Raw genomic sequence first — 17,194 nt, forward strand, 5'->3', positions numbered from 1 at the left:
ATGTATAGCATGCTGTATGTGTAGCATGTATACACATACTGTATTTATGTATGCGTGTATACAGACACACATGTGCATATCTCAAAAAAAAAAACAAACAACAAACAAAACCCAAACCCCCAAAATAAGAATACTGTTGAAGTATTCTAGAGAAATAGACTTACTTTTCCTTTCCCATACCTTTAACTTACTTTTGCCTAACAGTCCCTCAGTGCCCTGTTTAATTAAGATTTGGTAGCAGGACAACAACGTTACTCTACATTTTGCTCCTAAAAGAACCTGACAAATGCAGCAAAAAAAGAGCTGGGCAGTCTCCATTAACAACATGTGAAGAAAAAAGAAGCAGCAACAATCTGCATACCAAAATGTGAAACATGATCCTTCTGTCTGTGACACAACAGGCCTAAGGAATCAGACTAAAAGCTGCCTCCTCCAAAGATCTGTAAGTAAAGGTGAGAGAAACTTGCAAGCAAAAATGCTGGGAAATGATCACAAGTGGTGGGAACACAAAACTCTGCACAAACATTTAACCAAAATTATGCAAACCATTTTAGTAATAACATTTCAAATGCAAAGTTTTTCAGTCACAGGATTCAGAGCATTTCTCAGAGAGCTCACTTCTATTTTACAGACTGAAAAATGGAGAATGAGAGATGGAATAATTTACCAAAAGCTTTTTAAGTTTATCAGCATAGATCAGAACTGAGCCTACTAGCCCTAACACCTTAGTCCTTTATGTCATTTTACTTGCAGGCAAGGGTAAGACACCCCAAAACTCAGCACTCTACACAAAACTTTTAAGGTGACTTCCCAAAACAGCTCTGAATTACACACCTAAAGCTTCCCATATGCAATATAGAAGAGGTATCAGGCATCTGAGAGAGTCATCTATGAAAGTCGGTATTCTAAGTAGAGAATTGCTGAAGTTATTAGCCTATGAGAAATATCACGGAGACAAACGTGTTGGATGTGGTCTCTCTTCTGGGCTTACGTGCAGGGGTTGCAACAAGGCTCTGCCCACCACTGGAATTTACAGCTCTGGAACTCCCTCTGGATGCAGGCACAACGTCTTTTCAAAGACTGAACAAATCAGCTGAGGAGTTTTCTCTACGCAATCCCCATTCATTCAAGATGCGCATGTCTCAGGTTTAATGCACACACCTCCTACCCTTGGAAGACCTTCCTTCCAGACTACAACTAAGTGCTGATGGAAGAGTGACAATTCCTTCTGTTAAAGATGGCACTTCCCATGAATAAGTAGTTATTCAGGGGAACAGTGACACAAAGCAACAGAGAGTGTGACTTTCACCAAGCCTAGCATTTACAGCTTTTACCTCGGCTGCAGTCTCCACAGCAATGAATATCCATGTATTCTATATTCAAAATCCACCAGATGAAACATTCAGTCGTTGGTATCGAGACTGGAACCAAGGATTTTTCCACTTATAATGAACTGTCCATATCACAACATTACAGAGCCATGTGCACTCTATCCTCCTGGCCCATAAACTCGGTTATAAACCAGCATATACAATAAAACAGCTTCTCGGGGCAAAAATTAGAAGTCTTACTCATCACAGAACAGTCAAGACTGCAGGACATCTGGATATGTGCAGAATCGGACACTCTGGCACTGAAAAAACACTTTATTAGCAGAATCAAGGAAGGCTAAAAAAATATAGGTGTCCTCCAAGGAAAGTCAGTATTTTTACAGGCAGCGTGTACAAATTCATAACAGACAATATAAGTTACTTAGTACTAAGTACACACATATTAACACAACTGATCATGTTCCCAGTTTTTGACTTCGCATTCTTTTGTGTATTTAAAAAGGCAGTTGCTACAAATATAAATACAACCTTTATTACCTGACCCTATTGTCCATTTACATGCAGGAGGAATCAAAAATACTGAAATGAGTATCTCAACTAAACATGTTGGTAACGTCGTAAGACAGGGCAGGGATCAACTTACACAGAAGTGCACCAAGTCCAAGCAGAATGCTAACATTATTTTATAACCTAGGAGTAGGTTCCAGAACTTAAATACTGAGTTAAACGTCTATGGTTGTTGATTTTCAATTTTTTTTTTGTTTGGGGTTGGAGTTGGGGCGGGGGGTGGTGTTTTTAAACTGTATACACATCTGGTAAAAGTATCTGCTCTGCATTTTAAGAACTTAAGGCTAGTCAATTCCAGATGAGTAACTGTAATGAAAACCAGGTGACTGAAAAAGGAAGTACATGTTACAAGAGTATTTTTTAAACCTTTGAGTAGGCCAAAGCCCCATTCTACACAGAGAATGCAGGAAAAAGGAACTTTATAAGCTTTGAAAACTAGAGACATGTTCTACACCTTACTTACAAGCCAGCTGTTTTACTGTTTACGTTTTAAAAAGTATTCCCATTTGTTTTCAAACTTCATTTCACATAAAGCTCTTCTTTCTCTCCTACCCTCAGCCCCATTACAAGAAGTTCATAAATGGACTGAACTTGTTCTAAACTGTTTGATATTAGAAAAATAAATATTCTACTTAACAATATTTTACATAAATTTCATTTGTTAGACGTCTTTATTGCCTATTTTAGAAAAACAGCATTCTAGTCAAAATGAAACCAGACAGAAGAGGAAATGGTTTTTAATTATACTACTTAAAATGTTTTGTTTTAAAATCTCCTAACACCCACATACTAGAGGAAAAGATAAGAAAAGATGAAACTTAAATTACATTTAAATCAAAGCAAGCAAGTTTCCTGGTAAGCATTACTAACAATACAAAAATGTTAACCATTCTTTCAGTGTTTCATACCCTTATAACAAAGAGATGCACAATTAATAGAAGTCTCAACAGTATGAAGTCTTAGCCTGACTCAAATCACATTCAAATGTAAGAGAATTCAAATAGACTCTGAAGAACATTTAAAGAAACAAACAAACTACCTTCACCTTACAGCTATGGAAAAAAACCCAGTTAGTTCTTCTGCTATTATCTTTCAGCAAAAAACAGAAAGATTAAGTTTTTAGTGAGAAAACAAATAATAAGTCATTTTGTGATAGCGAGTGAACTCATGAAATCAACTAATATTTGTGCTCATGCATAACATACACGTGGTTTCCTCCTCTTTGTCACTAAAAAGCATTGCTTAGTCTCATATAAAAAAATTTCACAGATGGTTATGGTGAACCACTCTATTACAATGGAAAACCATATATAACTCAGACATACTAAACAACAACTGAGTAAGAACATAAAACACAGGTAGGTGAACAATTTTTCATAGAATAAATAGGTCATTGAAGTCCCCAACACATTACTAACATTGAAGAATGTTTGTCAGAGAACAACGTGATTAGCTTCATCTGCATGTAATTCACCTCCCCGGTTACGCTCACCACATTGGCTTACAATTCGGTATTTTGATTATGCAATCAGAATTCCACATTGAAAAACTTGGAAGTTAAAAAATGCATGCTTTTTTATTTGCCTATATTCTCAATCCAGTAGTGGAAACGCAGACAGGTAGGTAAAGAAAACTTCTTTCAACCAGTGTAAACAGACATGTCAGTTCCTGAGGAAGTGGTTAAACAAACTGGGGGGTGAGAGGGGGAGGGGGAAGGTGCAAAACCAAAGTCAGATCACCTATAGCACCAATATACAAAGACACATAGAGCATGCTGAGCTGCTGCTTTTGTTATGGCAAAGAAAAAAGGTCACTTAGTACTACCAATCGCACATATAGATGCTTAGCTGTCAGGCTACAGTAGTGCCATATTTTTTGGTAATTTAGTCTTTCTACATGTCAAGTCAAACTTTAGGTCAAGAAATGTCAGCAGTTGATCATCCTCCATACACTACATAAATCACATCCTACCTGAAAGCAACAGTGAGAAAACATGCATTATTTTAAAAAAGAGAGAGAGAGCGCGCGAGAGAGAGGAAAAAAGAGAGAGAAAAGAAAAACAATAAAGTAACACATCAGTATCAGGCTTATTTTACTGAACAATCATGGCAAAAAGCATTTTTTTTTTTTTAATTATTGCCTCTATTTCTTCTTCACGTTCTGAAAACAATTTCTAGTGGTTTGGCTACTTTTATAACTAATTAGTGTCCAAATGTAAATACATACATACACACACATATATACTTATGTATTTTAAAAATCAAATGCTTTCTAGGCCTCACAGGAAAACAGATATTGTTCCTCATTATAGTAGTAGTGTGCCAAGGAAAAAAGAAAGTTATTCAATCTTTATGTTAGAGCAAGACATATAAATACTCATTTTCAGACAGCAGCCAGAAAAAACACAGCAAAGCCAACAGTGTAACGTAATTTTTAAACCCTTAAGGAAAGGAATCTTCTTGAGTCAGTTAGCAATCAATCGCAGGTCAAAACATTCAAGGTGGAAATAGGACAGAAAAGAGGGGAAAGACTTGCTTTCTTTACATAACATAGTAATTAATCTACTTATTTGTAGTCCCCACTATTTCATTCCTACTTCCCCAATACTAGCAAAAGACACATTACTAACCATCCCTGTGAACAAAAAAGAAAGAAATCAAATGCTCAGTGGACAAAAACATTACCAAATGAAAAACTTATGAACCGAAGGTTCAAAAAAATCTTAAAAAGGGTCATGGCTATCTTGAGAAAATGCACCTGTATTTTGACATGAACAAGCAGACACACTCACACAGAATCCTAAATGATGTACCTATGAATTACCTTGAAAAATCAGTATCTGCCTGTTTGGTACCGATAAGGACCTCCAACCCCCATCCCCAAGCCTGACAGTACCATGTTGCTTTAAAGTTAAAAAGCTGTCTGCTCGCAATATTAGGGGGGTGGACTAACTTCCAGAAGAATCACCTTATTTTGCCAGGTTGCCTGTGGGTATTGAGATTAGATTCAAATGGGTAATAAAATCTGTCAAAGAAATTTCATAACTACGTTGACAAGATCCAAAATTATGCAAGATATTCCAAAGGGGGGAAAAAAACTCCAACCACTAGAGGATTGCTCTGACATACCAGTTAAGATTGCTGAATGGTAAGTGTATTCATCATGTCATGTACAGTTTAAAACACCCTCCTATAATCAAGGAAATTAATCATTAAGGACACAAAATCTTCCACTGCTCCCACATCAAGGACACCATAAAGCAATGAATATTTTATCAGATATAATTCTAATTCACTCTACAATAAGCTGTTTCCTCCAATAATATCAAAAATTGAAAAAGCCTTAACTAGTTTTCAGATCTAAATTTCTGATTAAGTTGCACTTTCTAACCTCCATGGATTATTTTAATTAATGGCCTTTAACCCCTTTTTACCTAGGTAATGAATGTCTGTTAAAACAGAAAGCAAAGCATGAACAGGTTACTAAATGAAGTGAGTGGCACTGATCAAATGAGAAATGGCTCAAAGCTTAATTTCATTCCAAACATTGGGTCTGAAACTTTCACTCTATGAATGTCAGACACATATCCAACATAAAAATTAACTAGTCTGTCAGCCTTAGCACCTTGCAATGATCAGAAAAACAAAGAATAACGCATTGGTCTTGTTTAACACCTGCACATCTTGAAGGGCTTGGGAAAGGCAGGTGAAAATTATTATCCTGCTTACATTTAAACCAGAGGTAATGAGATTTGCACTAATCTGTGGATAAATCAAGAGTCTGCCATGCACACGAGTCTCTCTCCTACGCACTTGTGCGTGCCTTATATATCCCACTTCCACAATGCCTCAGACTGTCCTGTCTCCTTACCATATGGTGCACTTTGAAGAGTCATTTCAAAACACTGATTTTTAGTTAGATCATGAAATACTTTTGAACAGTCAGTAGTAAAATTCGTCCTTCAAAGTTTATCTTCAAAATCATTATGAAGATTAGATCTAGTTTCTAAACAAAGGCAATGCATTAAATGTCTGACTACTACCTTCCTCTGAAGCAGTCTCCTTCCTCAGCTAACATTCAAGTTTTGTGACGAACTGTGATTTTGTTGAGTAGAGAGTACAAATAAGTTTTTGAAAAGAAATCTAGAAAATCTTAATCACCATCAATTTAAGGTTATTGACTTTTAAAAGATACCAAGTATTTGAAAACAAAGACTGCCCTTTTTTGTAATTAAAAGGAAAATTAGGTCTAGCTTATGAGACCGAAATTGAGACCCTTACCCCATCTCAATAAACGTGCATCTTCTACCAGAATCAATTCCAAAGCACTATGCTCTATCACACCGGCAAAGATAACTACTGCCCCCATGGTTAGCTCATACATCAGTAACTGATTCAAATGGAAAAAAAATTAACAGTTTTAAGGTAAACAAGACTGAGTCTAAAAAACCCCAAATCTAACAAGCTTTTCTTAAAAAGACAGCCAGGGAATGAATTTAAGGAGATATAACAACCTATAGAGTCTGTAGAGTTACTAACAAGCATTCCTGCATTGCAGTGACCCAGAGAAACAGATGAAAGACTACCCAACTTTGAAATTAAAGTGGCTGAATAAAAAAAGGTGAATTTTTTTTTACATACTTATTTTGTCTTTTAAATTTCAGAATAAATCTGGTAATTTCCAGGCCAAATTCATTTTCCAGATGTAGGGTGACAAATAACCCTCACACATACAGACCATTAGGTCCACACACTGTCCATGAGCTTACCCTGAGTCTACATGCAGCTGACTGAACAGAACTTTTCACAGGAAAAAGGACCTACCTACCCCTCTCCAGTTTCAGTCAGTTCTCTCTCCTTCTCCTGCATTCTAGTAAGAATGGAAGGAAAGAGGAAATGAGGACCTCTAGTAATAAAAAAGAAAAAGCAAAAGGAGAGACAAATACTCATGGAGATGAAGAAGAAACACTAACCAGGAGCTGAGATGAAAAGGAAACCCAAGACGGTTGAAGTCTGTGTACCTGAGCTTTTACAGTATATTTGTTTTGGCACTGACTGCAACAGTCCAATGCCAAAAAACACAGTGTGGCAGAATGCTGTTATCCACCCCAGTAAAGACAGAACAGTGTAACTGATTTAACTGAGAAAACAAAAACTGATGGGGGGGGCGAACAAAAAAACATCAAAGCAGTCTGACCCAGTGCAGTCACGTTCTTGAAAGTTCTCCTACTCGGCCCAAAACATTTGCTCTCACATATAAATAGAGTATTCAGTGATATTCAGGGTTATTCTGAGCTAACTGAATTTACTAAGTAATTTAGTAAATTACTTCAAACACAGAAAAAATGTCATTAATTCAGCATGTGGATTTCCACCATAATTATCATTCACTAGGCCTCAAACGGCTTCCTCATGCTAGCTCTCCTCTGTACTTTTTATGGTCCCAGTGTCATTTGCAAATGCCACAATATATGTTCCTGACCAACTGTGAAATTACAGCTCTTATTCAACAGAAGCTAGAATGCAAGAAACAGATGCCAGTCAAATATATTTAGCTTTTGCAGGAAATACCTGTCTACAGCCAGAATTGCTCTGCAAGATCTAACAAAATTATGTTATTTAAGAAAAAAAAAGTATTCAACTGACAATGATCTGAAAAGCAAGTTTTAAGCATACTTCAGAAGTACAATTCCCCTTAAAAAAAAAATAAAAAAAAAAATCACTGAATCTCCGTTTCAGCAGACACAATCCTATCAGTCTGCAGTTGTTCTTCTAAAGAAAGAACTTCAAATTATACATGGAACAATCAATGAGTTCAGTGAGAACTAATGACTCCTCAACCACGCAGAAAAAAAAGTTGGAAAAATTCTTCAGGCTTGCACAGTTGTGCTTAGAAGATTGCAATCTCACTTAGGTGAGGCATTGCTCCCTGTGGTTTCATGAGTCTATGAAAAGTTGAGAAATACCACATCTGAGCTGTTCCAGAGTACTTTTCATAATTACATGATTTGCACAACAGTGTTGAAGGTGTGGCACATCATACAAATTCAACTGATCCAGTCTGTGACACTTTGCAGTCTCGCCAATGCCTCCAGCTACTCTGCTTCCAACTTCAGCAGAAGTTTCAGAAATTAAAGTGCGTGGTAAGACTGAACTCTAATTGGAATTAGCAGACATCTGCATGCAGTATTTCATGTGACAGCACTGATTAAAAGCCATTTTCAGTTTCTGTACAATTTCTACTTTATATAGAAAGTCATCTCCTCTCCTCTTAAATGCCCAATTACAATAACAACAACAAACTGTGTCTGGATCTGCAAAAAGGCATTCTGTGCTCTTTTTTGATAGTCTTAAAGCTCCTCAAAGCAAACGCGTGCTGCTTTCTGCATCGCTTACTGTACAGAGCACGCTTGACCAGATTAAACACTCAGGGGAAAGCACGCCGTTTTCTAAACAGGAGTGCTTAAACTCTCAGACTTCCAAACTACATAATAGTAACATAACAGACATTCTAGAGACACTTAGAAATGAACATACGCCATTACTTTTTAATCTGGAGCAAAAACATTCATACTTGGATCAACAAACTTGTCAGTGCTTCCTCTTACTGCTTTTTTAAGAGTCTTCCTTCATCACAAGACCTCCATAACAACTCTGTCAGGTAGCTTCAAGGGGAACTGATTTAGGCCAAAAGAGCAATTCAGGCTGGTGCACATGCTCCTCTAATCAATTCCCTAACTTCAGTAAAGCTAGCTTCCAAATATCAACATCAAATGCATCATCCCTCCATTATACAATGACACAATACACAATATCAAATAACAATACTCAAAAGTGCCTCCATATTACCTTGTGAAGCTATTGTTGCAATCAGGAGAGTTTTTGTGGAGAGGCGAGGAAAAGATACTTAACCAATACAGATCACTCAGTCAGCGTGACAATTCCAGCTCCTCAAATCACAGAAATGCAAGATAATGATAAAAATAGCCACTGGCAGTCTGAACTAAGAACTCGCTCTCCAACCTACTCTGCAATGTTTTGCTATCACTGGCAGGTCACGTGGCTGCCAGAAAGCTTCCTGTATCAGTATCTTCACTTACTCTCCTTTTCTGGAAAGGTCAGCAGCAACTCAGAACAGGACTGACGACAAGTTCTGTGTCACTTTAAGACAACGTGCTTGATGAGAGATGCCTTATTATTACAGACCACAGAAAATTACCTTCTAAATATTTTTTTTCCAACTGAGGCAACACCACCAACAAAAAGAACTAAGCCCACAGAACCTTAGAAAACAGCAGCAAAAGCAACAGAAAATGCATTAAATTTTGACAAAATATTAATTTATACATGGCATTTTCTCTGTTTAATTTTATATTACCAAGTTGCAGCAAGAACAGCAAATAAGAAATGGTATTTATTGTGAATTGACAGAAACCAATATTACATACCTTTAAAAAATTAATCTCACTAAAATGAGCACCAACAAGAAAGAGACAGGATTCTATATACCGTTAGGGAGTTAATGTAACAATAATCACATATTACTAGCTGGAACTGAAAAGGGAGCCGCTACATTTTACTATACTACTAGGAACGCAAAATTCATTTTTAAAAAGAACAACTTTCATTTGTTTTAACAAGAGCCTGCTGTTTGTTTATTAGAATGTATTAAATTCAAAGTACCTACCTTTTTCTCTAGCCACTTGTTAAGAATTCAATAGTTATCTATGCAAGTACTGTGTGACTTATTATCTTAATTTTCTTAAAAAGCATAGCAAACAGAGACACCCCCCTAGACATCGTATCGTCACCAATCTATTCAGTGTCTAGCACCTTCTTCCTGCCTCCCAGCTGTAACAAGTCAGTTGATTGCCCAGCAACTGGCTCTCCCTGTAAGTGCTGGCTTGGTAAAAAAAAACCTCGCAACACCGAAGAAAAATTTGTTCTAATTAATGAACTTCTTTGTTGAGAAGCAGCATGCCTAACAGGGTTCTGTAGCCGTAAACTGGCTAATTTTTGAAGTTGGAAAGTTATATTAATACCTGAGCATATATTTTTAGTTTTGGCAATTTTATCTTTTTAAAGTTCTCTGAAGGGTGGTTCCCTACTGCCATATGCTTCTGGTTGACAACTTTGCTTATACTTGATATTCTGAAGATAACAGATAGACCTATAGCGTTAGACTTCTTATCATTAATTTGTTTTCAGTAAAGAAACATTAGGGACAACATATTTTCCTGTACTCTTCCTTTCCTTCTAATCATTCTCCACGTTATGCCACTGTGAAGTGTACTCCCTCTAAAATCAAAAGCATTACAGAGTAAAATAACTGGTTTTGCCAAAGGAAGCAGCAGCACTACCACACCTTGGCTCCAGGAAACTGCAATCAGGGAAGAACTCGAGTAAGCAGCAGCCTTCCCACACGAAAGCACCAATACTGCGAGACAAAGGACAACCATCTTTCTTTTAAAAAAGGGAACAACTTAAAATACATCTAGCATTTCAGTGCTCCCTGATCGGTCATTCCCGAATGAGGCTTTCTCTCTGATGCCCACAGGCACAACAAGTCATGCTGCTCCTCTATGTGGGGCCTACTTCCTATGTTGGACGTACTTGGTTGCATCTAATTTCATACCGAGCATAACTAAACACATTACAGTTATAGCAAACAAAAACATGTACCAAAAATGACAGCAATCATCGGAGGTTATCTGTGCAGAAGCGTGCGATGACCCATTAGAAAGCTAAATTTAAAACGCCTTGGGCACGGCACAGCACCTTTAAAGGGAAAGCCCCTGAACAAAAAAGATCCTGCGAGGGACAGTACCGAGGACAGGATACATTTCAAAGACCGTAATTTGCATTATTAAATCAGCGAGCAAAGTACTAAAAAAAGATGACCTCTACACTCCTACCGACCTACACAGCAGAGTAGGTGAGCGTGACTCCCAGACACCCCGCCGACCACCTTCACTGAGCTGCTCCTTGGATTGAAAGGGGGGCCCAAGCGTCACCTTCAGCCTCAGCAGTCCAATTAAAACTACACTCTCTGAAGTCCTTTCAAAAATGTGTATTAAAGACAAGAAAAGTAATCTCAGACTGATTTAAAGAACACACTGACCCTGCAGCAGCCACCGGCTCCTCTCCTCACAGCCCCGCTCCCCGCGGCCAGGCTTCCCCTGGGCAGGGCTAAGCACGCAGCTCCTCCGGCAGACAAAAGGAACGAGGAGCCGCGATCTCGCATTCCTCTGCGCCCGGCGGGGCTGGGGGCGCCGGTCCCCGGCGGAGACAATGTCTGCCGCCCGCCCCGGGCCGGCCGCGCTCCCGCGCCGGACAAAGCTGCGCAGGCAAGGCTGGGGCAGGAGCTGCCCCCCCCCCCCCGCCCTCCACCCCCGCTGAGACATGTGGCAGCCGGTCTGCGGCTCCTCCGCGGGGAGCAGAAGGGGTGGAAGGAGCAGCGCAGTGGCGGCCCCCCCCGCCCCCAACCCCTCCGGTGAGGGGTCCCGCGGGGCGGCCCCCGGCGGGGTGGGGGACCGGGGCAGCCTCCCTCCCCCGCGCCCCCAGGCCCTCCCCCGGCCGCGGGGCGCCCTTCCCGCCGAGGGGCAGCGACGCCCCGCGAGGCCCGCGCCGGCCGCGGGGAACAAAGGAGCGACCGGGCGGCGGCGAGAGGCGCGCGCCCGCCCGCCGCGCGAGGGCCGCGGGGCGGCCGGGCCACCTCAGGCCGGGAGGGCCGGCGCAGCCTAGGCCGCGCCGGGCGCACTCACCGCTGCAGCACCAGGAGGAGGGCGAGCCCTGCGGGAACTTGGCCGAGTCGGGTGCGATGCAGACGCTGGAGCCGAGGTGCGGGCACTCCATGGCGGGCGAGGCGGCGGGGCGCGGCGGGCGGCTCCTCGCGGCGCTACAGCAACGGCGCCCCGCGCACAACAGCCATCTTAGGGCCAACCTCGCGATCCGCGCGCCGGGCTTTGCGGGCAGCCGCCCTCCCGTCCGCGCCCAACGGCTCCCTCACCCCGCCTCCCCGCCGCCCGCCGGGCTTTCCGAGGAGCCGGCCTCCCGTCCGCCGCTCCGCCCGCCGGCCTTTCCGCGCTGCCGCCGCTTCCCATCCGGGCGAGGCGGAGCAGCGCCGCACCGCGCCTTGCGGGAGGCCGCCGGCTGCTGTCGCGCGCGGCGGGGGGGCCCGCGTGCCACGCCCCGCCTCCCCCGGTCGCGGGCTGTGGTGCCGCGTGGGGCTCCCGGTTCCCCGCGGCGGCACCGCGGTCGCCGCTTTAGGGAAGGGGAGGGAGGGAGGGAGGCCCCGCTCTTGCAGTGCCGGCGTGCCGGCACTGAGGTCGCTGAGGGGACGTGCAGGCAGGAAACGGCTGCCCGGCGGAGGCCTGCGGCGGGCAGGCTGTCGGGCTGTATCTCGTCCTGGCGAAGGCCAGCAGTGTCGCGGAGCTCTGTCCCTCCCATCTCCTCCTCCGAAATGCTTCACAGCTTTGTGCTGCAGGTTTCCGCACCGAAATGCAGTGTCAGGCCCAAACTCTGTCCTAGTTGGGGCATGAATCACAGATCCAAGTGCAGGCTGGAGCAGCCGTGTGGGCACTGCCGGACCTGCCTGCAACAGGCATGTGCCACCCCACTGTGGGCAGCACCTACGGCCGCAAGGGCTCCCGTGCACCCCGCTCACAAAAACGCTATAGCTTTGTGCACGTGAAGGGAGACCACATGAAATTTCTGTGTGGCAAGACAGATGCTGTGTTCAAGCAATCTGTTCCTTAAGATGCACAGCCCATGGCATATGCTTACTTCTTGAGCTCTCTTAAAAAGCTCCATGGTTTTACTTCTCCCTAGAGACAGCAGGAAGTCGTAGTAATCTTGTGTGTCTGCTGATTATTTGCAAATATCTTAGCCTTACACTTTTTTTTAAAGAGTTACCTGGCCTCAAATTTAGCTTGTTACTGAATTTCCCACTCTATGACTGTAACCTTTAAGTGGTAATAAAAGTACAGATGTTGTATTACACCTTTTCCAGGCAATGCAGAATAACAATTTAATGGCTCAGCAATTTGCATGCCTATGCTGGATCAATACAAATGTTCTATTGAAAATACTCTGTTCCTTTTCAAACGTAGCAAATAAAGTCCACCACCGTAATACCTGAAAAAGTGGGGATTTTTTTAAAGGTAAGGAACTGTGACCGCTCCTGCATATTAGGAGTTTTAGACCTTTTCTCTTACCATAACTAATGTGAGAAATACAATTTTGCCACTGTTTTTGCCTGGTGTGTGACCTGCATACAGACGCGAAAAGCATCTATCATCTCAATGTATTTTACATGGCACAGCACTATTTCATAGAAGATTATTTTAGAAACTGACAGTTCTGTATGGATTTTTAGATGAGATACTTTAAATATTCATATCAAAGATGTCTTGATGGTCACAAATCTCCTTGGTACAAGACTGTTCTTTACCCGCTTTGTTCTTTTTCACCCTGTTTACACAAGGGGGAAAAATTCAGAGCATAAAAGACGCAATTTTCAACAGCATCAGAAACTACTTCGACTACACTCAGTGGAGTTAGTTCGTATTTCTAGCTGTGGAGTTAGAATTAGTTCATAGATGCCAAACAGAATTAAATGGCTGCAGACGTTATCTTGACACAAAACCATGGAGCTTCCTCACATATCCCTCATCCTTCAAAATTGTCACATTTGATCAATCAGATAAGTAACACTCCCAACATATATTTTACAGGTTCTGCAGAAAGCATGTATTTATATAGTTTTCTAACAAATACTGTATAAATAGAGCAAAAAGGAATTGGGAGGACAGAATTTAAAAAATTGTTTCATGCAACACAACTTCGATATACATCTAAGAATTACTTTTACAAGTTTAAGGAGCAAAAAGGTGGTCGTGTTAGCATGTTCATATATTAGCCAAGGGGTCCTTTTATTTCTTCTCCACCCTCTGCCACAATGTATAATGAAGACTTGCATTAAATTACAGCAGCAGTTTTGCAGTTGCTTTCTGTCTTTTCTAACCAATGCATACGTTTAATTCTCTTGTCATGCCCCACCTATCCTTACACACAATGAGAAAGAAACCTCAATTGGATCTGCCCTTCTCATTTTCCCCTCTGTAGCAGCATCACTTGGCCTTCTCTCACTAGTATTTTGCAACCAGTTTAACCAAAACAGTCCGTTCTTATCTCACTGTGTGGATTGTTAGCAGTATATTTAGTCTTTCAGAAGTAAAGAACTGGTTAACAAGGATTAAATATGGTAAAATAAACATGTTTAAATACTTTTAATTATCTACTTTCATTTTAGCACTCCCATTCATGACTTTACAGTTGATATAATATACCTGGAGAGGAGAACCAATTCCTTTCCTGAGTAAAGAAAACCAGAGTCTGTCTCAAAAGAACAGTATGGCCTTGCACAGTCACTGGAGTTGAACCCCTGCCAGTATGAGCTGTTACATCTCTACTAACAGCAATGTATTGAAATCAGTAGAGCTACGATACCTTACATTACAACAGTTTTTATAAGCATAGCCATGGTGGAAGAGCAGCTTCTGGCAAGATACTACTAGTTCCAAGTATGAGGTAAGAGTCAATAGGAGACGGCCATCTTGTTTCCCCAAGCCCCTCGCGGACTTAACAGAGTAAGTGTCTGAATGGGGTAGCAGATAGGAATGAGTGTTACTATTTCAGGCCGGGGGGGGGACACTAGTAGTATCTTTAAGACAAAATGAAGATGAAAACTCATGATCCATTGCAGCAAAACTGTAATGAACATAGCAGACTATGGAAGAAAGACACCCTGAAAAATGTCTAGAGATATAAGGCCTATGTACTGCTTTCTCCTAGAGTTCCTCTTTTTAGTCCAGAAGTCTGCAAATGTGCACGTGCAGACTTCTCAAAGAAAAAAACCCGTGACTTTGGTTTAATTTAAGAGGCCTTTTTGACCATCGTGTTACCTTTATTTTAAGATGCGACTATTCAACTTGCGATATTACGCACAAAGAAAAATGTTCTTTCTTCCCTGCTGTGGAATTACTAAGATCCCCATACCAAAAGAACAAAAGGTGCTTGGAATTGCAAGGAGGTTTGGAGGGACTGCATAACTCTGCTAAGCACAGCATTTCCTAGAATGACAGACACCAGTTATAACTTCTCTGGGCAGCATTTAGCTGTGAAAAACTACTAAATAAAAAGGTGTCAGCTTACCAAGATAGGCCCTTCATCTTCCATCCCTGACATTTAATGTTTAGGAGCCAAAACCATCCACACTGTGACACCTTGTTCCTTTGCAAGATAATAATCAAGTTTTATTCCTCCTTTCATTTGGGGGTTGACAGCCATTCAGTGAAACTCTTTAAACAGTGTAATTTTGCCCAAATATTTGCATGTTTCTTCGTTTTAGTTGCCATGCCCACAGCAAATGTGGTAGCCTTTAAATCTCTGGTTGCCAAGATAAATACTTAAGTAAGGATGATTCAATCTGTTAGGGAGTCATGATGTATAGCAATTTCACATATGTGAGGATGCATAAGGACAATTTAGAAAAGCAATAAGTATATTTGTAATGCAGACTCTTTGCCTACTGAAAAATTATTGATCAATAATGCAACTCCATGAGCACTCGGATCTGAAAAGCACTACTACAACAAGCGTAGTTTTAAGTGGCTTGCAGTGAGGCATACATGTTGAATGCAGAGGAAAACTGGAGTAGAAGCTCTGGGTACAATTTTCCTTTTCCATTTGCTTTTTCAGTAAGATTTCTTGAGTACAAATCACTTGATTTGGAACTGGAGTCCCATCTCTTTCTCCCATCCTTCCTCAGATCAGAGTAATTTAGATGATAGCTAAGATAAATCATACAGGCATGCTCGTAACAGGTGCACTCAGAGCAGAACAGGAGCCTGTGAATTAGCATTATAAATTAGAAATTTCTATTTAATATAGCACATCATCGTCTCTACTACAACAGAGATATTCCACACAACATCCTCTTGTGGGATATGTGTAGTCATTCATCGATGCTATAGGCTTCATCTGAGAGCATCTGAGCTTAGAATTTGGCCCTGAATTGGTATCTTGCATATATACTAACAATTTACAGTGGGGAAGTTTGCCCGGAGGGTTCTTTAGTTCTGCTGTATTTCTCAGAAATAAAATCTGTGGTCTTAAATATTTGAAAACATTAACCTGCCTCCCTTGTGTAGGTATTATTATATGGTCTAATGATGCAGTAGCAGAATTTTCCATGTGATCTTGGCTTCCTTCAAAATCACTAGATAAACATCACTCAGTGGATCAAGTGAAGCAGATTGTTGCTTTAGATGACTTCCTCATTTGCTGTAGAAATTGGAGAGCGTGGAATGAAGAAGGGATGACACTGGAGGAGTAGAATGAATGCTAACCTGAAGAACTAGAATCTAATTCAGTCTTTGCCAGGCAATTCTTGCATGCCACCTGGCAAGTTATTTAAACCAAATTTTTTACTAAGTAGACATGTTTGCTTAAGTTATAAGTCTAACTTCCTTTTCAACTACAGCTGAGGAAAAGAGGCCAGCTCTGTTCAGAGCACACATGTTGGAGTCTTCCTATCTCTATGGCTAAACATCCATCCTCAATTTCTAGCTTAAATGCATAAAAATAGAAAGAATATTGTCTCCCATGGCACGTTTCTTCTTTTCTAAGTGGTAAACTCAGAATGTGTGGAATGAGATTGGCAGATGCCCTGAACACTCAACTGAAAAGGATATTAGCAAGCCTTTTGCTCTGAACACATAAAGCAGTAAACACTCTGAAAACACTACATGCCAATCCAGACCTAGTAGAAACTTGGTAGACTGGGCTTTCACCTCTTAATTCCCAAAGGTGTAAAAGTGAAACATTCAGATGGCGATAGCAATGGAGACTACACAGAAACCCACCACAAGGAAATGAATTCTTTACTCAGTGCGCATGCAACTCTGAGGCAGACAACTGGCATGGGAAATATCAACAGAAAGCATCAGAATATAGGTAAATTCTAATACAGGGTCTCAGCTTAATAAAACCTTTACTAGAGGCTGGCCTAGCAGCTCTGTGAGTTATATGCCATCTCTGCAGTGAACAGAAGCTTAGCTGCATGCATCTGTGTATGAAAGTATGCTACAGCACATTAAATACCACAAGAAGATTTCCAGCAGCATGTTGTCTCTTTAACAACTCTATTTCCATTTCCTACACGTCCTCTGAAAATAAAGGTCACACACTTTCTCAAGTGTTTCATCATAACACCACAAGCAACTCCCTTTACAA

General features: G+C 41.1%; 1 protein-coding gene across 3 annotated transcripts in view; it reads right to left on the reverse strand.

The window, feature by feature from the left end:
- The window catches only part of USP3 (ubiquitin specific peptidase 3), a 57,136-nt gene that overhangs the window by 34,077 nt on the left and 5,865 nt on the right, over positions 1 to 17,194 (reverse strand). For 2 of the 3 annotated variants that reach the window (XM_050903336.1, XM_050903334.1), the window contains exon 1: positions 11,662 to 11,762. The exons of the other annotated variant lie outside the window; for it this stretch is intronic. In XM_050903336.1, coding sequence (XP_050759293.1) covers positions 11,662 to 11,752 — 91 coding nt within the window. In that variant the 5' untranslated portion in view covers positions 11,753 to 11,762. Of the gene's footprint in view, positions 1 to 11,661; positions 11,763 to 17,194 lie in introns of those variants that run through there. 3 annotated transcript variants of the gene reach the window in all.

The sequence above is a fragment of the Gymnogyps californianus genome, chromosome 11, assembly GCF_018139145.2.
Source record: "Gymnogyps californianus isolate 813 chromosome 11, ASM1813914v2, whole genome shotgun sequence".
Lineage (NCBI taxonomy): Eukaryota > Metazoa > Chordata > Aves > Accipitriformes > Cathartidae > Gymnogyps > Gymnogyps californianus.